At 41.0% G+C, this 25,344-nt stretch overlaps 1 protein-coding gene across 2 annotated transcripts; it reads left to right on the plus strand.

The window, feature by feature from the left end:
* Positions 1–25: 25 nt before the first annotated feature.
* CCT6B (chaperonin containing TCP1 subunit 6B) lies at positions 26–25,117 on the plus strand. Of its 2 annotated transcripts, XM_047759054.1 has the most exons (14): positions 26–260; positions 2,226–2,289; positions 3,001–3,135; positions 6,812–6,985; positions 9,328–9,431; positions 11,291–11,401; positions 11,556–11,715; positions 13,539–13,621; positions 14,325–14,421; positions 14,718–14,865; positions 19,559–19,692; positions 20,759–20,861; positions 23,572–23,644; positions 24,928–25,117. In XM_047759054.1, the coding sequence occupies exons 1-14, from the start codon at positions 124–126 to the stop codon at positions 24,998–25,000; spliced, it is 1,596 nt and encodes a 531-aa protein (XP_047615010.1). In that variant the 5' UTR covers positions 26–123; the 3' UTR covers positions 25,001–25,117. The 2 variants fall into 2 exon arrangements, with proteins under 2 accessions (XP_047615010.1, XP_047615011.1); XM_047759055.1 differs by lacking the exons at positions 20,759–20,861; positions 24,928–25,117 and having other exon boundaries at positions 23,572–23,638.
* The last annotated feature ends 227 nt before the right edge of the window (positions 25,118–25,344 follow it).

The raw sequence follows: 25,344 nt of genomic DNA on the forward strand, positions 1-25,344 counted from the left end.
ACGTCACTTCCTGTTGGGTCGCGGGTTGGCTGAGGCTCCGGAGCGTGGTCCGTGGTGCACGGGTGTCCCTCAGACTCGAGGCAGAGGCAGCTTTTGTTGGCGTGTACGCTGCTGCAAGTGGCCATGGCTGCGATAAAGGCCATAAACGCCAAAGCTGAGGTGGCGCGGGCACAGGCAGCTTTAGCTGTCAATATATGCGCCGCCCGAGGGCTGCAGGATGTGCTGCGGACCAACTTAGGTCCTAAGGGCACCATGAAAATGTGAGGCGGCGGTTGGAGCGGCGGTTAGGGCGTTGGGGATTTGTTGGGTGTCGCGGCGCGCTCTGAGTTGGACGTTCCGCGAAGAGATTGGAGCGATGTGCACGCGCTTGTGGGCCTGTTTTCCCTCGTTCGGCATTTCTGCCTTGAGCTGTCTCTAGCCTGGCGGAGAAGAATTTTTGCCTGAGGAAAAGGCCCTCTAGTGAAGCTGTCATACCTCCCCCCTTCCTGCCCCCCAACTTGTTGAGGTTCATATGCAACTAGAAAGTTAGTTCATTTAGTGTCTCATATGAAACATAGGCCCTCTAACTCCCCTGTTCTTTATTATGCCCTTGGTTTGGATTTTGTTTGGCATTGTGTTGTAGTGGAGATGGCATGGGCTTTAGAGTCTGGCGGGCTTGGGTTCAGATCCAAGTTCCCCTTCTAGCTAGGCAAGATCAAGTTCTGCCAATTCTAGCTGTGAGTCCTTGAGCAAGTTGTACGCTCTGTACCAGCGCTTCATCATAGCCATCCTTTGAGCCTGTGTTTACCTAGGACCGGTATTTAGAAGAGAGAAAGAAAGTGACTGGTGAGGGCAAAAAGGTGTAAGAGGAAAGAGGTACAGTTTCAGAGGAATGAGCAAAATAAAATTAGCGGTGAAAGAGGGCATTTATTCTAACTGGGATGCTGGGAATGAGATGGTTAAGACACGGTTTCTGATCTTAAGGAGTTCTAATAGAGATGAATGTGCTAAATATATATATGGGAAGGGACTGATTACTGATGGCAGAAGGGAAAAGGAAAAGCTTCTCAAATAACAGGATTTTTCATCAGAGTCCTGCAAGATGAGTTAAGAGTTCACAGGTTGGGGAAGGGAGTAAAGGCCTTCTAGATAGAATAACTTCAGGAACAAGAAAGCCCAGTGGTGTAGATCCAACAGAAACAAAACTAAACATGTTATGTTAAGGGAACCACAAGATTTTCCCACAAGATCTCATTTGGTAGAAGAGGTAGTGAAAAATAGACATTATCCAGATTGGGAAAGGTAAACTATATCATTGCTAAATAATTTGGATTTTACCTTGAAGGTGATGGAGAACATGAAAATCATGGTAGGGGTGTTTGTTTTGTTTTGTTTTGGCCTCACCCAGTGGCATGTGGAACTTCCCAGGCCAGAGATTGAACCCATACCACCCCAGTGACCCAAGCTGCTGCACTGAAATACTGGATCCTTAATCTGCTGCACCACAAGGGAGCTCCATGGAAGCTCCTTTTTTTTTCTTTTTTTTTCTTTTTTTTCTTTTTTGGTAGCACCCACAGCATATGGAAGTTCCTGGACCAGGGATAGAATCTGAGCCACAGCCGTGGCAATGCTGGATCCTTAACCCACTGGGCCACGGTGGAACTCCTCCATGGAAGGATTTTTGATCAGGGATCTGATTGAATTACATTGCCTCCTAGAAAGATAAATGCAGTGTGGAGGGTAGATTCAAATACAGAGGTGTCAGGATGCTAAGTAGTCTAGACAAGTGATGATGATGACAGTGAAAATAAACAGAAAGGGGTAGATTCAAGAGACATTTAGGTTGTAGAATTGACAGAACTTGATCATCTAATGAATGTGAGGGATGAGGGAAAAAACTTAGTTGAGTGGATGAGTGCTAACATTTCATGAAAATAAGAAACCCGCAGAAAAGTCACAAATTTGTGGTTCATAGATTTCCAGGCATTCTTCCAAGTACCAAACCATTATTTATAACTCATCCACTACTCTTATCCTTAAACATGTAAATGTTCCATTTGAAATGAAATCACCCTAGCAGTCCATCTGGGGAGAAGTGATTCCAGGGGTTGTAAACGGTGGTATCATTGTGGTATCTATCCCCCCACCCTGTGGAATGACGTTTTACTTGTGTTAAGGGGAGTGGAGTGGCAAGCACTGGAGACTGTCTTGCCATATGATGTTAATAATCCTTGTTTTCTGAACAGGCTTGTTTCTGGTGCTGGAGACATCAAGCTCACCAAAGATGGCAATGTGCTGCTCCATGAGATGGTGAGCGGATGCTGCTGACGTAATAAACCTTAATAAGCCTTAATTGAAAACATAGTGCAAATTGTGTGTCTTTATATGTTATTTATTTATTTATTTTTGGCCGTACCTGCGGCATGGGGCAAGTTTCTGGGCTAGGGATTGAACCTGAGCCGCAGCAGTGACAATGCTGAATCCTTAACCACTAGGCAACCAGGGAACTCCCAATTTGTGTATCTTTAAACTGAGGCTGCTCGCTAAGTACTGCAGTCATGTGATATACTTGTTAGATTAAACCTTAGGGGAAAAAAAGTCTATTGGCTGTTTTCAAATCTTTGTATAGTACACATATATAATAGCTTAGGGATACTTCCAAATTAGTTACATCTTTTAAAGGCACTGTGTTATGTTCTTTGTAATCATGGGGAAAAAAATCCTTTGCAATTTTAGTAAATATATTCATCTTCCAGATTGAAGGATTTAATCTTATTTTTGAAATGTCAATGCTTTCCGAAGCAAAGACTCTTTTACAAAATGTTCAAACCTCATTAATTCTCAGTTTTTAACTTCTGGTTTTGACATTTATTATGTATGATAATATAAAGCTTATGAACTTAGAGAACGAAGCTTATTTCATTTCTTAATTTTACTTTTGACCCTTAGGTTATTTTGTTTTTGGTGGACTATATCTTTATCTCATTCTCTCCCTTATTTTAATCTGTTGCTTTTTTTCAGCAAATTCAACATCCAACAGCTTCTTTGATAGCAAAAGTAGCAACAGCCCAGGATGACATTACAGGAGATGGTACTACCTCAAATGTTCTGATTATTGGAGAGTTACTAAAACAAGCGGATCTTTACATTTCTGAGGTATTAGAACTTAGAATAGAAATCACATTCATGTGGTACTTTATTTTGAATAGCGACTTATTTTTTTTTTGCCAGTAGAATGGTTTAACTTTAGAGGGCAAAATTTAACTTTTATCAAGATATTTTTGAATGGCTAGGCAATGAGGCCTATTGTATAGCACAGGGAATTCTGTCCAGTCTCTCTCTCTCTCTCTTTTTTTTTTTTTTTGCTTTTTTGGGCTGCACCCTCGGCATATGGAAGTTCCAAGGCTAGGGGTCGAATCTGAGCTGCAACTGCCAGCCCACGCCACAGCCACGCTAGATCCAAGCCGCACCTGTGACCTATACCATGGCTCATAGCAGCTTCGGATCCTTTAACCCACTGAGCAAGGCCAGGGATCAAACCTGAGTCCTCATAGATGCTTAGTCAGATTTGTTACCCTTTAGCCATAAGGGGAACTCCCTGTCCAATCTCTTGCAATAGAGCGTGATGGAAGATAATATGAGAAAAAGAATGTGTATGTATGTATGACTGGATCACTTTGCTGTACAGCAGAAATTGGCACATTGTAAATCAACTATACTTTAATTAAAAGAGGTGTTAAAAACTTGGAAAAAAGATATTTTTGGACAGTTATAAATGGAAATAATAATGGACTTTTTTTAAACCAAAATAATAGTGTTTATTGAAATTATATACCTCTTTTTAAAACAAAATATTTGAGATATATAGAAAGTTAAAAAAATAAGCCATGTACCCATGACTAATAACCTAAAAGAAAAAGACGTCAGTGATAAAACCAGTTTACGCACCTTTTAAAAAATAACTGGAGAAAAATTATTGAAGGTCTTCCACATTGTGAATTTATCTACCTTCTTAGTTTGATTTCCCTTTATAAACTACTCTAGCCAGATTCATCTGTTCATTGGCCTCTGAAATCATTGCACATATTTCTATCTCCATGCCTTTGTTAAATCTGTGTTCTTTTTATTACTTGTCTATCTTTTCTAATTAAGTAGTTGAATTTTTGCTCTCTTTCAGAGATAATTTTAGCCAAGCATAATCTAATCAAAGTGTTAAAGTTATTACTTCTTTGTGTTTCATTTAGTATTGGGAATTATCTATTAATTCAGTCCTGCTACTTATCTCAGGATGTCTCTTTTTTTCGGCCTTGCTCATGGCATGCAGAAGTTCCTGAGCCAGGGGTGGAACCTGTGCTACAGCAGCAACCCTAGCCACTGTAGTGACAATGCCAGATCCTTAACCTACTGTGCCACAGGGGACTCCATTCTCAGGACTTTTTTTTTAATAAACAGTAGAGACTTGACTAAAAATCTCTAAACAACAGAAAAAAAATTATGTCCTACCCAGGTCCTTTCTGTCTCTTAGGTCTTCTATTTATTTATTTTTGTTCGTATGTATGTATTTTTAGGGCTGCACCTGCAGCATATGGAAGTTCCCAGGCTAGGGGTCAAATTGGAGCTGCAGCTGCCAGCCTACCCCACAGCTGTAGCAACAGCAGATCCTAGCTGCAGCTGCGACTTACACCACAGCTGTGGCAACGCTGGATCCTTAACCCACTGAGCAAGGCCAGGGATTGAACCTGAATCCTCATGGATAGTCAGGTTCTTAACCCATTGAGCCACAACGGGAACTCCAAGCTTTTCCATTTATAATGCTGTTTCATCGTGGCCTTATTTCCATCCTGAATGAAAGAGTGTCAGAAGAAAGTTAGTGCACCCCTTACTAACTCTCAGCTGGAGAGGGCAAGACAACCGTTCACCCAGCCATGGTTTATAAATCCTTCCTTTATATGATTGGCCCAACTTTGGTCCTATGTCCATTCCAAACCAATGACAGTTTTTAGGGAAACTGTCTTAATCTCATCAGGATCTGAGCTTCCTCTGAAGCACTGAGGAAGAGAGATATGTACACAAAATTAGGGTCGGGCTAGGAAGAAAGAAGTTAGGGAAGATGGAGACGCTGATAGACACTAACATAGTTATGCAAGTGTGTGGCAGGGCAGTGCAGAACTCGGCACGGCATAGGGTAGGAAGAAACACTGAGGAGGGAGTGGTGTCCTCCGCTGGCCTGAGGTGGTCAGGAAGCACTCTGGAGGAAATAAGGCCCCGGGCTAAATCTTTAGGATGAGAAGGCGTGAGCCTGATGAAGGAGGAGGGAGTAAGGAGAACGGCCTTCCAGGCAGAGGGAGGGGAATAACAGGAGCCAAGGCCCAGAGGGAAGTGTATGTGCAGAGACACAAGCAGTTTGGTGTTGGTGAAGTTTAAAGTGATGTGGATATTAGTGAATAGGCGTGTATTATACTAATCAAGAAGAATATTCCTATGAACATATTCATGAGTGAGGTGGTCAGACTGGCTTTTTTTTTTTTTTAATTATATGGTCGCACCTGCAGTGTTTTGAAGTTCCCTGGCCAGGGATTGAATCTGAGCTGCAGCTGAGACCTGCATCGCAGCTGTGGGAATACCTGATGCTTTAATCTACTGTGCCATGGCAAGAACTCCTAGATTGACCTTTTAAATATTTGGGGACGTTTTAAGGGAATCAAGACTGAATATTTTTTTTTCTTCTTTTTAAGGCCACACCTGAGGCATGTGGAAGTTTCCAGGTTGAATTGGAGCTACAGCTGCTGGCATATGCCGCAGCCACAGCAACAGGGAATCCGAGTTGTATCTAAGACCCACACTGTAGCTCAAAGCAAAGCCTGATCCTTAACCCACTGAATGAGGCCAGTAATCAAACCCGCATCCTCATGGATACTAGTTGGATTCATTTCTGCTGTGCCACAATGGTATCTCCAAGATTTTCTTTTTAAAAAATTTTTAAAATTAAATTTTTTTTCCTTTTTATGGCTGCACCTGCAGCACATGGGAGTTCCCAGGCTAGGGATCAATCAGAGCTTCGAGTCTTCATCCTCACACAGACAACGTCAGGTGTCTTAACCTGCTGAGCCACAGCTTGAACTCCAGGACTGAAGATTTTCATAGCAGTCTGGGTGAGAAGGTGTGAGGTCCTAGTCTGAGGAAATGCTTTGAAGATGGTTAATAACATAGGCTCTGGCATCTAGCCTTGTGGGTTTAAATCCTCACTCCACCTTTTATTAGCCTGGTGATCTGAGCATTTAAGCCCAGTTGCCTCATCTGTGAAACAGGAATGATAACACCCACTTCATTTTGTTGAGAGAACTAAAATAATAGATGTAAAGCCCTTAGAATAGTGCCTGGCACAAATGCTCAGTAAACGTCAACTTTATTTATTTATTTATTTATTTATATATTTACTTACTTTTACGGCCCCACCTGTGGCATACAGAGGTTCCCAGGCTAGAGGTATAAGGGCAGGTACAGTTGCCAACCTGCACCACAGCCACAGCAACGCAAGATCTGAGCTGCATCTGCCACCTACACCACAGCTCATGGCCACACTGGATCCTTAACCCACTGAGCAAGGCCAGGGATCGAACCTACATCCTCATGGATACTAGTCAGGTTCTTAACCCCCTCAGCAACAATGGTAACTCCCAGATTACTGTTATAAATTACATATACTTGTATATAGTGACATTGATGTGGGTAATACTACTTTTTTTTGGACATACCTATTAATAGGAAAGGATGATTATTTTCACTTTGAATGACTTACTTTATAATTTATAGATTTATGTTGCTATATTAGGGCCTGCACCCTAGGATAATAGCTGAAGGATTTGAAGCTGCAAAAATAAAGGCACTTGAAGTTTTGGACGAAGTTAAAATTAAAAAAGAGATGAAAAGAGAAATCCTCTTTGATGTGGCTAGAACATCTCTGCAAACTAAAGTTCATCCTGAACTGGCTAATGTATTAACAGAGGTATGTGGTTAAACTTTTGTATAACAAGTACAGCCTAATACATGGTGATCTTTTTTTTCCTATAAGATGATCAGCTATTGCATATGGTTATTTTGAACACATAATAAAATATAGAAAACATATGCGTATAGGCTTATTTGTAAAGTAGATTTGATTCTTTAGAATAGTATATGAAATTTCACAAAAGTGTAATATTAAACCTTCTTCTAAGGCTCAGGGTTTTTTTTTTTTTTTTTTTTTGGCTGGCCTGTGGCATATGGATCTCCTGGGCCAGGGATCAGATCTGAACTGAGGTGTAAGCTAAGCCTCAGCGTGGCAATGCCGATCCTTAGCCCACTGTGCCGGACAGGGGAACGAAGCTGCATCCTAGCACTCCTGAGTTGCTACTGATCCCATTGCACCACAGTGGGAGCTCCTTTAAGGCTTTTTTGACTTGAAAGTTGAGAGGGACTTGGCTGCCTGTGGATCATCCCCTGTGGAAGCCCTTGTGGTGATGTACTGGTGTCTTAAAGGTCCATATTTATTACATGAGGTTGGAGATGTTGTTTTGGCCGAGTGCCTTATAGTTATGGTTACCACTTTAATGAACATGATTGGTTGATCTGATAGATAATATTCACCTCTGCAAAATGTATGCTCATTTACTTCTAAAGGTAGAAGAAATATCAGGATAAGATTGGGTATTTGGGGAAGGTTTTTATCAGGTAGCTATAGTTTGATGATATCATCATTCCTCAGCTTTGGAATTTCTGAAATTCGACTGTATTAGTTTATAAGGAATGATGAGTTCATCACAACCAAATTCACAAGATACTGACCTGTAAGTCAGAATGTTATCTTACTAATTTACTTCGAGAAATATAAATACCAAATGGACGGGAACACCTAAGTTGTTTCTGCTCAATTTTCCATACCAGTAGGAAAAGCTACTTGGAAAATCAGATTAAAATTAAGAAATTAAGATAGTTTCTTGTTGAGCAGAGGCCAAGTAAAGGCTCTACTTAATTTCTATTTTTAAGAGTACATATATTTAGTAGACCATAATCCTCCTGCTATCTGTTAGGGGCCCCATTCTCTTTTGGAGTTATAGAAACACTAATACTCTTATTTTCCAGTGGTTTGTCATTATTCCCTTTAGGCACCCAACCCCAAAATCATATTATCGCAGTAAACTTTTCCTAAGATAGCATTTTTTTTTTTTTGCTTTGCTTATATTTTAGGGTGGTTATACTATAGCGCTTAATTTTTTTTTTGCTATTTCTTGGGCCGATCCCGTGGCATATGGAGGTTCCCAGGCTAGGGGTCGAATTGGAGCTGTAGCCACTGGCCTACGCCAGAGCCACAGCTACTCGGGATCCAAGCCGCGTCTGCAACCTACACCACAGCTCACAGCAACGCCAGATCATTAATCCACTGAGCAAGGCCAGGGATCGAACCTGCAACCTCATCGTTCCTAGTCGGATTCGTTAACCACTGCGCCACAACGGGAACTCCAGCACTTAATTTTTATAGTCAGTTATTTTCATATTTTCTTTTCTCTTTTGGGTGCCCAGTGGCATATGGAGTTCCCAAGCCAGGGATCATATCCAATCCCTGGGATCCTTAACCCACTGTGCTGGGCCGGGGATTGAACCTCCATCCTGGTGCTGCAGAGACACTGCCAATCCCATTGTGCCACAGCAAGAACTCCTTATAATTACTTTCTGAGCTAAGCAATAGGCTGAGTTGTGCTGTGCTTCTCAAGTTGCATATCCCTGGGGATATTTGGCAGAATAAACGAGACGTGTATTTCTGGAGTATCAATTTTAGCTTTATGGTTTTGGGGAAAGCATTATTTTCACATTAAAGCAAACATGTGTATGTTATGGCATGACATGGAGACTTTTCATAGAAAACACAAAACTTTAAAATTTCCTGTTGTTATAGCCAGCAGATTTGAGGTCTTTCCTTAGAGTACATTTCCTCCTTTTCCATTAAGGTGTCCTTTGGTGGAAAAGTTTGGGTAGTGTTGGTATAGTAGGCTTGGCAACTAAAGATACCTGATTCCTATTCCTGACTCTGCTACCTGTTAGACCTTGTTTTAAGACCATAACTTCTTAAAGTCTTAATTTCCTTATCTGTAAAATAAAATGTTTGGGCCTGATAATCTCTGAAACTCCTGTAGGCTCTCAAGTATTCTTTGGTTATTATTAATGTCCTTGACAAAGTGGCACTTTTTGGCCTTGCCTGTATCTTGGAGCCTGAAGAACTTTTATCTGCTTAGTCTGGTGATAGACTACTTGGGCCACTGGTTTCTTTAAGTGGACCAAATAATTTACTGTTCTTGTTCATTTTTCTTTCAGACTGTGGTGGAGTCTGTTTTGGCTGTTAGAAGACCGGGTTATCCTATTGATCTCTTCATGGTGGAAATCATGGAGATGAAGCATAAATCAGAAACAGATACAAAGTAAATGGCATAAACTTTGGCGATATTTAAATTACAGGATACTTGTTTATCTTCACACTCTTTTATTAATTTCATTAATTACTTTTATTCAATATCAGTCTATTCACTCAATATATGTTACCAGGAGCCACTCACTGTTTTAGGTACTAGGAATGAAGAATAAACAAAACAGGATTTCTTTCTTTAAGAATCTTAGATTTCTAAGGAGTTCCTGTTGTGGCCTAGTTGTGACGAATTTGGCTAGCATCCATGAGGATGCAGGTTCAATCCCTGGCTTTGCTCAGTGCGTTAAGGATCCAGCATTGCTGTGAGCTGTGGTGTAGGTCGCAGATGTGGCTTGGATCTTCCAGCATTGCTGTGGCCCTAAAAAGTAAAAAAAAAAAAAAAAAAAAAAGGAGAGAGAGAAAACAATCAGCTATGTCATATGCTGCTGAATGTTTGAGCAAGTTGTGAGCTGAGAACCATTAGATTTGGAGAACGTTTAGTTTTTTGGTGGCTTTGATTAAAGCTGATTCAATCAAGGGGTGAGTGAAAGTCAGATTGAAAGTGGGCTCAGGGGAGACTGTTTAGAAGTGAGTATGCAAGTGTAGACAACTCAGAGGAGTTTAGCTATAAAGGGGAGCAAAGAAGTGGGGCAGCAGCTAGAAGGGAAAATTGGAATGGGGTTAAAGGAGAAGAATTTTTTGTTTTAAAGATGAAAATTACTTTGGCAAGTTTGTATCCTAAGGAGGATGCTCCTGTAGACAGGGAGAGTTGATGTAGGGGAAGAGGGGACAATTACAGAAGCAGAGGGGGAAATGGAATACAGAACACAAGGGAAGGGGTAAACCTTAGGGGCATGGGCAGTTCATTCCTAGTTACAGGACGTTCAGGATCAAGGGCCAGTGGATTAGTAGAGGTAGTGATGGGACAGTGTTTTTATTTTCTCAAGGAAGCAAGGTCATGTGCTGAGAGTGGGAAGCTGGGGAAAGAGTGAAAGAGACTTGAAGAGCAAAAAATATTGGACATATAGTTTGTCTCTTCCTAAATAAAATATCTTCACCTGCAGTTAGGAGTTGGAGTAATCTAGTTAGATTAACATTTTGAAAACTTCTGTATAATTATGTTTAACTATTGTAAAAATTATTTCCTTTCCATAGTATATAATAAATATTGGTTATAAAAGACTTGTAAGTGGAAATGCCATTCCCTAATAGGGTGTAAATGAATTTTTTAAAGTTATAAAAATATATGCTCTTAAAAGATCATTTGGAAAACAAGAAGCCTGCCCCTCTAGGTTATCTCTATTCCTACATAACTCAAACAAAATTCTACTCTTAGTTTCCTTCCACTTTTCCTTTTCAGCCAAGGTGCTTATTTAAAAAAAATTAGTTATAATCATTCTTTATATGCAATTTGTCACTCCCTGCTTATTAACTACCCTAAATATTTTTCCATGTTATTACATAGTTTTCATGACTAGGACATATATGAGTCATTACCTACTGAACAGTGCCCTATTGTTGGACATTTAGGTTAACAATTTTTAGTTGTTCCATATAATTATTTTGAACAAATGTTCCTAAGAAACTCATTGTGTGCCTACCTTTCATTACTTGATCAGCCATGTCACATGTTTGAGCCACATAATTTAGAGAATAATTCTGGTGTGACTTTTCATTGTGACTTCACAGTCACACTGTGTTAAAATAGGTTCTCTTTCCTAATTTTACTAATTATGTATTAGGCAATAATTCACTGGCTCAAGGAAACAATGTGTGCCCTGGTGGTTCTGTTACAACTTTAAGAGTATAATTTTAATCTTACACCAAATTGGAGAGAGTATATTCAAAGTAAGAAGCATTATGTGTTTTTAATAGGTTGATCAGAGGACTGGTTTTGGATCATGGTGCCCGTCATCCAGATATGAAGAAGCGAGTAGAAGATGCATTTATCCTTACGTGTAATGTATCACTAGAATATGAAAAAACGTACGTATGTCAGTCACTCTTTGTATTCTTTGAAATTGTTTTTTTCTAAATGTCTTTTTTAATCCCTTTGTTACCTCCCAAGTATTTAGTATAAACTCTACCTTTTCCTCTTCCCTGCCTTGCCTTTACTCGTTTGTTTTTATTGATCTTTTAGTGAGGTGAGCTCTGGTTTCTTTTATAAGACTGCGGAAGAGAAAGAGAAATTGGTAAAAGCTGAAAGAAAATTTATTGATGACAGAGTACAAAAAATAATAGACCTAAAAGACAAAGTCTGTGCTCAGTCCAATAAAGGATTTGTTGTCATTAATCAAAAGGTAAGAAGGAAAGTTTAGATTTTAACTGTGTGGAAATGTTCTTCAGTGCTTTGCAAAGTGGTTTGTTGACCCCCTTTCAAGGGCCAGGCACGTTTGTGAGGTCAAAACTATTTTCATAATATTAACAGTGCCTTTTATATTGTGTTGACATCTGCAATGATGATGCAAAAGCAGCAATAGGTAAAGCTGCTGGTGCCTTATTAGTACAGATCAAAGCAGTAGCACCAAACTGTACCAGCCATCATGTTCTTTATTGTCACATCACCTTTTACACAGAAAGGCCAGTTTCATTTAAGAATGTCTTGAAGTGGTAAAATTTATTAATTTTATTAAATTTTGACCCTTAAATATGCATCCGTTTCTTTATTTTTTAAATTGAAGTATAGTTGATTTACAATATTGTGTTAGTTTCAGGTGTGCAGCATAGTGATTCATTATTTTTGCAGATTATATTCCATTATAGCTTATTGTAAGATAATGATTCCTTGGACACTATGTTGGGCTCTTTACCTGCTAAGTCACAAGAGGAACTCCTGAAATGCCATTTTTATTTGAAAGAATGACTGACAGAATGGTTTTTAGATGTGGGTATTTGGTAGGTTTTCCTCAAAAATGAAAAGACCAGATTTTCTTCATATACTTTTTTTTTGTCTTTTTGTCTTTTGTCTTTTTAGCGCCACACCCGAGGCATATGGAGGTTCCCAGTCTAGGGGTCGAATCAGAGCTGTAGCCACCGGCCTACATCAGAGCCACAGCAACGCCAGATCCAAGCCAAGTCTGTGACCTACACCACAGCTCACGGCAATGCCGGATCCTTAACCCACTGAGCAAGGCCAGGGATCGAACCCGAAACCTCATGGTTCCTAGTCAGACTCGTTTCTGCTATGCTGCGATGGGAACGCCCCCTTCATATACTTTAAACAAAATGATGTATCACACCAAATTGAATACAGAAGCAGATATGAGAATTAATTTTCTATCAAGATAGACATTAAAAAGATTTGCAGGAGTTCCTGTTGCGGCTCAGTGTTAATGAACCCGACAGATGTCCATGAGGTTGCGGTTTTGATCCCTGGCCTTGCTCAGTGCGTTAAGGATCCAGCATTGCCAGTAGCTGTGGTGTAGGTTGCAGATGTGGCTCGGATTCCACGTTGCTGTGGCTGTGGCATAGACTGGCAGCTGCAGCTCTGTTTCAGCATCCCCTAGCCTGGGAACTTGCATATGCTGCAGGTGCGGCCCTAAAAAGCAAAAAAAAAAAAGATTTACAAAAATGTGAAACAGTGCCACTACTCCACCATATATATGTATGTTGTTGTTGTTGTTGTTTAGGGAGTTAAAATAAATTTTCCTTAAAAATGTTGTTTATGTTAATGTAAATGTGTTATTATTTTTAATAGATTAATAAATATTTCAAAAATGTCATATTTTATTTTATTTTATAAGGCTGGACCTGCAGCCTATGGAACTTCCCTGGCTAGGGGTATAATTGAAGCTGCAGCTGCCAGCCTACACCATAACTGCAGCAACTCAGGGTCGAACTGCATCTGTGCCCTATGGCACAGCTTGTAGCAACACCCCATCCTTAACCCACTGAGCAAGGCCAGGAATTGAACTTGCATCCTCATGGGTTCTTAACTTACTGAGCCACAATCAGAATTCCAAAAAATGTCTTAATTTTAATTTATAATGTGGTTAAATATTATAGATACAGCTCTTTGGGTTCTTGATAATTTTTAAGTTTCTGAAGCAGTACTGAGACCAAAAAGTTTGAGAACTACTGGCTTAAAACATGCTTGTTAACTTTTATGCTAATTTGATTATAGGGAATTGATCCATTTTCCTTAGATGCTCTTGCAAAACATGGCATAGTAGCTCTTCGCAGAGCAAAAAGAAGAAACATGGAAAGGTAGGTATCCTAATTTTTTTGACAGGTTAAATTGAAATTATCCCATGTGTATTTCTTTAGCTTATATGTAAATGTTGAGCAAAATGGTAGCATACAAATTCCAAATTATGTTCAGACTTTCAGTAAATAATGAAACTGTTAAAATCAAGATTGTTAACTGACTTCAGAACTTTTTCTCATTAGAACCTCAGCAAGTTTCCATCTTCTTAAAACAGGTTTGTTTTTGTTTTTTGTTTTGGCCATGCCTGTAGCATATGGAACTTCCCAGGCCAGGGATCAAACCTGAGCCATAGCAGTGACCTGGGCTGCTGCAGTGACAACGCTGGATCCTTAACCCACTGTGCCATGAGGGAACTCCCTAAAACAGGTTTAAAAAGCAATAGGAGTTCCTGTCTTGGTGCAGCAGAAACGAATCCGACTAGGAACCATGAGGTTGGGGGTTCAGTCCCTGGCCTCACTCAGTGGGTTAAGGATCCGGGGTTGCCATGAGCTGTGGTGTAGGTCATAGATACGGCTTGGATCTGGCGTTGCTGTGGCTCTGGTGTAGGCCGGCAGCAACAACTCCATCCAATTAGACCCCTAGTGTGGGAACCTCCATATGCCATGGGTGAGGTCCTAAAAAAAAGACAAAAAAAACAAAAGAAAGGAATTAGTCTCTATGTTTTCCATAACCAAAGCTATGGTGCCATGTATGTGATTTCAGACTTTCTCTTGCTTGTGGTGGAGTGGCTGTGAATTCTCTTGAAGATCTCAGTATAGATTGCTTGGGACATGCCGGTCTTGTACATGAGTATACATTAGTGAGTATTTCTTTGGGCAATGGTTATAAAATGAATAGTAACCCTTTTTTGTAAAAAAATGTGAATTTTTTAAATTCAGGTTTTATATTTTGAGAATTCCCAGGAGGGATTTTACAATTTATTTACCTAAATGTTTGTTAAGAGTTCAAATATAACCTAATTGCTTTTTAACATATATTTAGTTATGCTTGATAAGAAAAATTCACATGAAGATTGGATTCTAATATTATAAACTAGGTCTTGATTTCATAATGACATTACACATTAAAGTTATATCTTCTTGTATTATCCTTTAGGGTGAGGAAAAGTTCACTTTTATTGAGGACTGTGTTAACCCTCGCTCTGTCACCTTGTTGGTTAAGGGACCAAATAAGCATACTCTCACACAAATCAAGGATGCCGTAAGAGATGGACTTCGTGCCATCAAAAATGCCATTGAAGATGGTAAGCTCTTTTCTGTGATAGATATGAACCTCATGTTTTTTTCTTTTTTCTTTTCTTTTTAGCTGCACTGTGGTATGTGGAAGTTCCCAGGCCAGGAATCAAACCTGTGCCACAGCAGCAACCTGAGCCACAGCAGTGCAACGCCAGATCCCCAACCCGCTGGGCCACAGGGAACTCCAGGGCCTTCTTATCCTAGTCACTTTTTTTTTTTTCCTTTGGTCTTTTTAGGGCTGCACTTGCAGCATATGGAGGTTCCCAGGCTAGGGGTCCAATTGGAGCTGTAGCCGCTAGCCTACGCCAGAGCCACAGCAATGTGGGATCCGAGCCACGTCTTTGACCTCCACCACAGCTCACGGCAATGCCAGATCCACTGAGCAAGGCCAGGATCAAACAGCAACCTCATGGTTCCTAGTTGGATTCGTTTCCCCTGTGCCATGACGGGAACTCCTCCTAGTCACTTTTGATAAAAGCTAGTAGCATTTTTTTCAGGAAGATAATGTGTATGATTCAGGAATATGTCTTTGGTAGTCAATTCTTAAAATTTAGAATATAAAGGAAAATGGACTATTTTTCTATATCACTTAAACCTCTTAATTTTTTAAGAATTAATTTATCAATATATAATTGACATATAATGAACTACACACATTTACAGTGTAGAGCCATTGGTGTTTCTGCTGTGGCTCTGACTGCAATGGCTTGAGTTGCTGTGGAGGTGCAGGTTCGAACCCCCAGCTCAGCCTGCGTAGGTTGTAGCTGTGGCTTGGATTCAATCCCTGGCCCAGGAACTTCCATATGCCTTGGGTGTGGCCATGAAGAAAAAAAAAGTGTGGCCATGAAAAAAAAAAAAAAAAAAAGCCATGAAACTATCCCCCGAGTCAAGGTAATGAACATATTTATAACCCCTAAAAGTTACTTCATTGTCCCTTGGTAATCCTTCCCTCCTGCCTCTCCCTGGGTCACCCTACCCTCAGACAACTTTTCTGTTGCTATAGGTGAGCTTGCATTTTCTAGAATTTTGTATGAATGGAATAGTGTAGTATGTATGCTTTTTTTGTTTGGCTTCTTTTACTCAATATAATTATTATTACTCTTACTAGTTTTTATGGCAGCACCAGCAGTGACCCTAGCTGCTGCAATCAGATTCTTTTTATTTATTTATTTATTTTTAATTAATTTTTTTCCCACTGTACAGCAAGGGGATCAAGTTATCCTTACATGTACACATTTTTTCCCCCACCCTTTGTTCTGTTGCAATATGAGTATCTAGACATAGTTCTCAATGCTACTCAGCTGGATCTCCTTGTAAATCTATTCTAAGTTGTGTCTGATAAACCCAAGCTCCCTGCAATCAGATCCTTTTTTTTTTTTTTTTTTGTCTTTTTGCTATTTCTTTGGGCCGCTCCTGTGGCATATGGAGGTTCCCAGGCTAGAGGTCGAATCGGAGCTGTAGCCACTGGCCTACGCCAGAGCCACAGCAAAGCGGGATCCGAGCCGCGTCTCCAACCTACACCACAGCTCACGGCAACGCCGGATCGGACGGGAACTCCCTGCAATCAGATTCTTAACTCAGGAGTTCCCTTCGTGGTGCAGTGGTTAACAAATCTGACTAGAAACCATGAGGTTGCAGGTTCGATCCCTGGCCTTGCTCAGTGGGTTAAGGATCCGGTGTTGCCGTGAGCTGTGGTGTAGGTTGCAGACGCGGCTCGGATCCCACGTTGCTGTGGCTCTGGCGTAGGCTGGTGGCTACCGCTCCGATTAGACCCCTAGCCTGGGAACCTCCATATGTCTTGGAAGCAGCCCTAGAAAAGGCAAAAAGACAAAAAAAAAAAAAAAAGATTCTTAACTCATTGCTCTTTGGTGGGAACTCAAAGCAGTATAATTATTTTTAGATTAATTGATGTTATTTTATTGCTAGATAGTATTCCGTTATATGAATATGCTCCAGTTTGTTTTATCACATTGACCTATTGGTGGACATTTGGTTGTTTACAGTTCTTGACTACTGCAAATAAAGTTGCTGCGAACATTTGTGTACAGGTCTTTGTATGGAACGTACACTTTGAATGCAGTGCTATGGAAGGTGTACCTTTAACTTTTTAGAAACTGCTGAACTGTTTTACCAAGTACCATTTTACATTCCTGGCAGCCATTTATGAGCATTCCAGATGTTCTGCATCTTCACCAATACTAGATATGGTCAGTTGTTTTAATTTTAGTCATCTTAAAATTAAAACAAATTTTTTTTTCTCTTTAAGGCTATACCTGTGGTATATGGAAGTTCCTAGGCTAAGGACTGAATCAAAGCTGCAGCTGTAGGTCTTTGCCACAGCCACAGCAACCTGGGATCTGAGCCGAATCTGCAACCTACACCACAGTTACTGGCAATGTAGGATCCTTAACCCACTGAATGAGGCCAGGGATCGAACCTGCATCCTCATGGATACTAGTTGGGTTCACTGCTGCTGAGCTTTGATGGGAACTCCCAAACTGTGGTTTTAATTTGCATTTTCCCAATGATCATTGATATCGAACATATCTTTGGTGAAGTTTCTGTTCAAATCTTTTGCCCTTTTAAAAATTGGTTGTTTTTTTTTTCATTGTTGAGTTTGAGAGTTGTCTGTATATTCTGGATACAAATAGTTTTCAAATAGATGCCCTACAAATATTTTCTTCTACTCTGTAGCTTGTTCTTTTATTCTCTTAACAGTGTCTTTCAAAGAAGAATTCTTATTTCAATGAAGTCTAATTTATCAGTTTTTTTCTTTCATGGATTATACTTTTGGGTGGTATCTGAAAAATCTTTACCTAACCTAGGATCACAAAATTTTTTTTCTGTATTTTCTTTTTTAAAATTTTATAATGATTTATATTTTTTCCATTATAGCTGGTTTACAGTGTTCTGTCAGTTTTCTACTGTACAGCATGGTGACCCAGTTACACATACGTGTACACATTCTTTTTTGTCACATTATCATGCTCTATCATAAGTGACTAGATATAGTTCCCAGTGCTATACAGCAGGATCTCATTGCTTATTCATTCCAAAGGCAATAGTTTGCATCTCTTAACCCCAAATTCCCAATCAGTCCCACTCCCTCCAAATATTTTCTTTAAAAAGTGCTGTAGTCTTAGGTTTTACATTTAAATCTATGATTCATTTTAAGTTAGGTTTTTTTTTTTTTTTTTTTTTTTTGCTATTTCTTGGGCCGCTCCTGTGGCATATGGAGGTTCCCAGGCTAGGGGTCGAATCGGAGCTGTAGCCACTGGCCTACGCCAGGGTCACAGCAACGCGGGATCCGAGCCGTGTCTGCAACCTACACCTCAGCTCACGGTAACGCCGGATCGTTAACCCACTGAGCAAGGGCAGGGACCGAACCCGCAACCTCATGGTTCCTAGTCGGATTCGTTAACCACTGTGCCATGACAGGAACTCCTAAATCTATGATTCATTTTAAATTAGTTTTTGTACATGGTGCAAAGTATGGATCTGAGTTCATTTTGTGTGTGTGTGTAGGTATCAAATTGTTTCAGCTCCATTTAATGAAAAGACTATCCTTTCACCACTGAGTTGCCTTTGCATCTTTGTTGAAAATCACTTAGTTGTCCACATTTATGTGTTGTTGCTGTTTTTTTTTTTTTGACCGCAACCATAGCATGCGGAATTTGCCAGACCAGGGATCAAACCTGTGCTACGGCTATATCTAGAGCCATAGCAGTGACAGAGCCAGAAGCTTAACATGCTGAGCCACGAGGGAACTCCATATTTATCTGTTCTATTTCTGGATTCTTTATTCAGTTTCACTGATCTCTTTATTTATCATGAGGTTAATATCATACTATCTTGATTACAATAAATTTATAACAGGTCTTGAAATCACTAGCGTTAATTCTCCCATTTTGTTCCTTTTCAAGTTATTTTGGTTATTTTAAAGCTTTTGCATTTCATATCAGTTTTTTTTTTTTGTCTTTTGTTGTTGTTGTTATTGTTGTTGTTGTTGCTATTTCTTTGGCCGCTCCCTCGGTATATGGAGGTCCCCAGGCTAGGGGTTGAATCGGAGCTGTAGCCACCGGCCTGCGCCAGAGCCACAGCAACGCGGGATCCGAGCCACGTCTGCAACCTACACCACAGCTCACGGCAACGCCGGATCGTTAACCCACTGAGCAAGGGCAGGGACCGAACCCGCAACCTCATGGTTCCTAGTCGGATTCGTTAACTACTGCGCCACGACGGGAACTCCTATTTTTTTCTTTTTAGGGCTGTGCCTATGGCATATGGAAGTTCCCAGGCCAGGGGTTGAATTGGAGCTGCAGCTGCAGGCCTACCCGACAGCCACATCAACACGCGATCCGAGCCATGTCTGTGACCTACACCACAGCTCACGGCAGTGCCCAATCCGTAACCCACTGAGTGAGGCCAGGGATCACACTCGCATCCTCATGGATACTGGTCGGGTTTGTAACCCTTTAAGCCACAATGGGAATTCCCTCAGCTCACTTTCCTGGTACTGTAGAGACTGCCCACCCACAGCAGGAACTCCTTTTCTTTTTCTTTTTCTTTTTTTTTTTTTTACATTATTTTAAAATATGTTTTAGATGCAGGCAAGGTAATAGAACATGAATTCCTAGTTGCTTTTTTCTCTGTTCTTCTATGTGGCATGTCTTGTCAATCATTTTTTTTCCCCTCCAATAGGTTGTGTGGTTCCAGGAGCAGGTGCAGTTGAAGTAGCAATAGCTGAAGCTCTAGCTGCATACAAGCACAGTATAAAAGGAAGAGCTCGTCTTGGGGTCCAGGCTTTTGCTGATGCTTTACTTATTATCCCTAAGGTACGGCGCATATTATCTAACAGCAGAGTAGAAAGATAGGTATTTATTTGTATTTCTTCACACTTTTTTTTTTTTGGCTGCTTCTACAGCATGCAGAAATTCTTGGGCCGGGGATTGAACCTGTGCCACAGCAGTGACCCAAGCCACTGCAGTGTCAATGCTGGGTCTTTAACCTGCTGTGTCATGGGAGAACTCCCTCTCCACACAGTTTAATCTAAGATATTTTACAGCTGTAGCAGGGAATCTTTTGGGATAACAGCTCTGCGTCCTTGTAGAGAACTACCTTTTTAATTTCCTTTGCCTTAATCTGGTTGTGAACCACTTGGAAACAAAAACTTTCAAATGTGCTATTACCATGAATTAAAACATTACTAAAAATGCCAGCAAAGTCTCTTTGGTAATGGTTTTAAAGTTGTTCATAATTTGTGGAATATTCATGAGTTAGACATCTATTTTTTCTTCCCCTAGAGCAGCAAAGTCAGTTAAGTAATGATCCTGTGGTTGGCGCACATTGGCAAATCCGGTACACATTTGGTGGTACCTTTTCACTCATCAGCTGTTGGTTTAAGACCACTTGGAAATAAACCTGACTTGGAGTATAGGTATCTCCATTCCCGTTGCCACAGCTCATGATGCTCCTTATGTGAATGAGGGGTACAGATATGTTGCAGATAGGCAGATTTCCTTTAGCAAGTGCCCAGGAAAAACTGAAAAACATGTGGCTAGATGAACTAGAGGAAATGAGAACACCATTCTACTTCTTTCCATTAAAAAATAAATCTTCTGCAAGGAGTGAAATTAATATAGTGGGGTGGGTAGGGAAACTCTAATGTCTTCCTCAAATTTAGTGTGATGTGTATAAGGAAAATGATTAAATAAATATGAAAAGTACTGGATACACATAATACTAATGACTTAGATGAAGAATGGAATTCTTCTAAAGGAGATGATTATTATGGATATGTTTTCACAAGGCTGGAGAGCAGTGCTTTATTTTTGAATATGATACTCAAATATATATGAAGGCATTCCATACATATATTTATTATTATTTTTATTCTTAAAGGTTCTTGCTCAGAATTCTGGTTATGACCTGCAGGAAACACTAGTAAAAGTTCAGACTGAGCATTCAGAATCAAAACAACTTGTTGGTATTGATTTGAATACAGGTAAGAAAGTTAAAAAAAAAAAAAAAACAGGGAGTTCCCGTCGTGGCGCAGTGGTAACGAATCCGACTAGGAACCATGAGGTTGCGGGTTCGGTCCCTGCCCTTGCTCAGTGGGTTAACGATCCGGCGTTGCCGTGAGCTGTGGTGTAGGTTGCAGACGTGGCTCGGATCCCGCGTTGCTGTGGCTCTGGTGTAGGCCGGTGGCTACAGCTCCGATTCGACCCCTAGCCTGGGAACCTCCATAGCTGCGGGAGCGGCCCAAGAAATAGCAAAAAGGCAAAAAAAAAAAAAAAGAAAAAAAACCCAACTAGCTGTTTAATAAAAAAAAGAGGTTATACTACAGTGATCCAGAACCTATAGTAAGGGGGTGGAGATTTGGATGATTTAAATTTTGTGTGCTTTTGGTTTACTTTTGAACTTCTTAAAAGCACATATTCATTCATTTAAGAAATAGTTACTGAGTGCTTGTTATGTGACTCTTGGGAGTCACATAGAACAAAACAGGCAAAAATCCCTGCTCTGGTAAGCTTATGTTATAGCAGGGAAGAATAGGCAGTAAATAATTACCTTAATAAGTTGCTTTTGCATTTTTTTTTTCTTTTCATAGCTGCGTCTGCGGCATATGGAAATTCCTGGGCTAGGGGTTGAGTCAGAGCTGCAGTTTCCGGCCTACACCACAGCTATGGCAACACCAGATCCAAGCTGAATCTGCAATCTACACTGCAGCTTGCAGCAGCGTCGCATCCTTAACCCACTGCGTGAGGCCAGGGATCAAACTTGCATCCTCACGGATACTATATCGGGTTCTTGAGCCTCTGAACCACAATGGGAACTCCCTCCTTTAGTATTTTTAAAGGTAATAAATTCTTTGAAAAAAGTAGGAGTTCCTGCTCTGGTGCAGTGGGTTAAGAATCCAACTGCAGTAGCTTAGGTCACTGCGGAGGTGTGGGTTTGATCTCTGCCTTGGTGTAGTGGATTAAAGGATCCCACATTGCTGCAGCTATGGTGTAGGTTGGAGCTGTGGCTCAGATTCATTCCCTGGTCCAGGAACTTCCATATGCCTTGGGTGCTGCCATAAAAAATAAGGGAAATTATAAGGATGATTGTGAATGCTGGCACAGGAGCGTGGGGAGGGGGTTTCAGTTTAAAGAGGGTGATCAGGGTAGGCCTCACTAAGAAGGTCCTTTGAACAAATCAAAGGAGGAAGGAAGTTAGCCATGTGGGCACTAGGTAAGTAATGTCCTAGATAGAGGGAACAACCAGTGGAAAAGCCATTGTCTGATGTTTTTGAGGAGCGAGGATATGAGAGAGGTGATAGAAGGTCAGATCATGCAGGGATGTGTGGGGCAGTCTACAGATTTTGAGTTTTTCTGCAGCAGCATTTTGAACAGAGGTGTGACATGGTTTAATTATGTTTAAAAGGATCACTGTTAAATGAATTCAACTAGTATCCATGAGGATACAGGTTTGATCCCTGGCCTCACTTAGTGGGTTGGGGGTCTGGCATTATGAGCTGTTGCAGATGCGGCTCGGATCCTGAGTTGCTGTGCCTGTAGTGTAGGCCGGCAGCTGCAGCTCTGATTTGACACCTAGCCTGGAAATTTCCATATGCTGTGGGTGCAGCCCTAAAAAAAAAGATCATTCTTGCAGCCGCATAGAGAGGAGTCAGCTGAAAACTGGAATTGCCATTAACTGCTTTGGAGAAGTCTGTAGAGCAGGTTGTAGTGGCTGGAGGTCAGCATTGAATTTTGAAAAATTTAAGTGTTTGAAGTATCTGTAGATAGTTGGATGTATGAATCTGGCGCTCAGGAAAGTGGTCCACCTTGAAGATAAAACCTTTTTTTTTTTTTTTTTTGGCTTTTTAGGGCTGCACCTGTGGCATATGGAAGTTCCCAGGCTAGGGGTTGAATCAGAGCTGCAGCTCCCAGCCCATGCCGCAGCTATAGCCACGCGGGATCTGAGCTGTGTCTGTGACCTACACTGTAGCTCATGGCAACACTGGATCCCTGACCCACTGAATGAGGCCAGGGATTGAACCTGCATCCTCATGGAAAATAGATTTGTTTCCACTGTGCCATAATGGGAACTCCAGAGATAAAACTTGAGAGTTATCAGAGTGTATATGTTTTCTCTTCTTTTGGTCACACCTGTGACCTATGAAAGTTCCTGTGACAGGGATTGATTCCAAGCTGCAGCTGCAACCTACACCACAGCTGTGGCAACACTGGATCCTTAACCCACTCCACCACAGTGGGAACTCATGTCAGAGTGTATATGTTTTCAATCCAGAAGACTGGCCAAGATCACCTAGAGAGTGAGTGTAGAGAGAGAAGAGAAGAATCCAAGACGGAGCCTTTGGGTGCTCCAACTTTACGAGCTCAGGAGGAACAGGAAGAACCAAAAAGGTAGACGGAAAAGGAGCCACTAGTGCAAAAGCAAAAAAGCAGGCAACGGTAGTGGGAGACAAGTCTTCCACTTGTCTTGGAAGACCGGTCAAGAGAAAGTGGCCAGGAGGGTGTAATCAGCTGTGTTAACAAGTGCTGCCTTTAGATGAAGCATGAGAGTCGACCATTGGATTTGACAGCATGGAGGTCACTAGTGACCTTGTCAATAGTAGCTTTGGTGGTATAGGAAATATTGTTAGAATATACAACCAATATTAACAGTATAGCAAGATTGCAGTATTGAAATAGTTTGTTTTTACTTTGCAGGTGAGCCAATGGTAGCAGCAGATGCAGGAGTTTGGGATAATTACTGTGTGAAAAAACAACTTCTTCACTCGTGGTAAGTTGATATTAATAAAAGAGAGTTTTAGGCATATAATTGATAACATTAAGATTTTACTATTTTTTTCCACGTTACAGGGAAAAATGGTTAAGTGTATGAAAAGGCATGGTATCCAGTTTTTGGTTTTTTTTTTTGTCTTTTTGCCTTTTCTTGAGCTGCTCTCACGGCATATGGAAGTTCCCAGGTTAGGGGTCCAATCAGGGCTGTAGCCACCGGCCTACACCACAGCCACAGCAACATGGGATCCGAGCCGCATCTGCGACCTACGCCACAGCTCACGGCAATGCCGGATCTGCAACCCACTGAGCAAGGGCAGGGACTGAACCCATAACCTCATGGTTCCCAGTCGGATTCGTTAACCACTGCACCACGATTGGAACTCCAGTATCCAGTTTTTTAAGACTAGTATCTGGGGAGTTCCTGCTATGGCTCAGTGGTCATGAACCCGACTAGTATCCATGAGGATGTGGGTTAGATTCCTGGCCTCGCTTAGTGGGTTAAGTATCTAGCATTGCCATGAGCTGTGGTATTAGGTAGCAGATGTGGCTCAGATCCCACATTGCTGTGGCTGGGGCTGTGGCCGGCAGCTACAGCTCAGATTTGACCCCTAGCCTGGGAACTTCCATATGCTGTGGGTGCGGCTCTAAAATGCAAAAAAAAAAAAAAAAAAGGACTAGCTTCTGTCATTATTATTATTATTTTTTTGGCCATACCCATGGCATATGGAAGTTCCTGGGCCAGGGCTTAAATCTGAGCTGCAGCTGCGACCTACGCCACAGCTACAGCAACGCCAATTCTTTTAACACACTGTGCTGGGCTGGAGATGGAAGCTGCACCTCTGGAGTGACCTGAGCTTCTGCAGTTGGATTCTTAATCCACTGTGCCACAGTGGAAGCTCCAAAGACTAGTTTCTGTCATTTTTGTCCCTTTAACATTTTAGTTCTAGCCGTGTAAGTTATAGGAAATGTTAATTTTTACTGTTTGTCTGAGGGGGAAGGGAAAGAAGGAAGTACTACCCATAGTACCATATGCATAGTAGAAAAAAATCAAATGGTGTGCTAAAAATGAGCTCTCTTGTGCTGGAATATAAAATTAGGCTTCCACTTAATCAGCAAAGGAATTGAAATTATAATACGAGGGGTGATATTTGTATTTATAATAGCTTTGTCTTATCTCACACCAACATCACTGTAGAACAAAATGCCTTTGGTAGCTGAAGATTGCTGGGAGGAAAGATAAGTGTTGGTTAGCTTTACTCACCCTGTCATCTTTTTCCTCAGCACAGTGATTGCCACCAACATTCTCCTGGTTGACGAAATTATGCGAGCTGGTATGTCTTCTTTCAAAGGGTGATTGAGTTCAAAATCAACTCTTCTAGAAGCTGAGACTTAGCATATCTAACATCCAATTCCCATTATAGAGCCTGAGCCAGTCTTAATTTTTACACAATAAATGCAGATTATATTTGTTGGCCTTAGAAGTCTCAAAAATATTTTATCAAAGTATAAAGAATGCTAGAAATATTTTCACAGTAAAGAAATAATAATGAGGAGTTCCCATGGTGGGTCGGTGGTTAATGAACCTGACTAGGAACCATGAGGTTGCAGGTTCGATCCCTGGCCTCGCTCAGTGGGTTAAGGGCCTGGCATTGCCGTGAACTGTGGTGTAGGTCGCAGATGCGGCTTGGATCTGGTGTT

Source organism: Phacochoerus africanus, chromosome 14, assembly GCF_016906955.1.
Source record: "Phacochoerus africanus isolate WHEZ1 chromosome 14, ROS_Pafr_v1, whole genome shotgun sequence".
NCBI classification, from domain to species: Eukaryota; Metazoa; Chordata; class Mammalia; order Artiodactyla; family Suidae; genus Phacochoerus; species Phacochoerus africanus.

What these genes read in the sequence shown, in the direction of transcription:
- CCT6B (XM_047759054.1), top strand. Translation starts at nt 124, where the DNA reads ATGGCTGCGATAAAGGCCATAAACGCCAAAGCTGAGGTGGCGCGGGCA. An exon ending in TTGTTGTCATTAATCAAAAG is followed by an intron (nt 11,716 to 13,538) that starts GTAAGAAGGAAA and finishes ATTTGATTATAG; the next exon opens with GGAATTGATCCATTTTCCTT. An exon ending in CTTTACTTATTATCCCTAAG is followed by an intron (nt 19,693 to 20,758) that starts GTACGGCGCATA and finishes TTATTCTTAAAG; the next exon opens with GTTCTTGCTCAGAATTCTGG.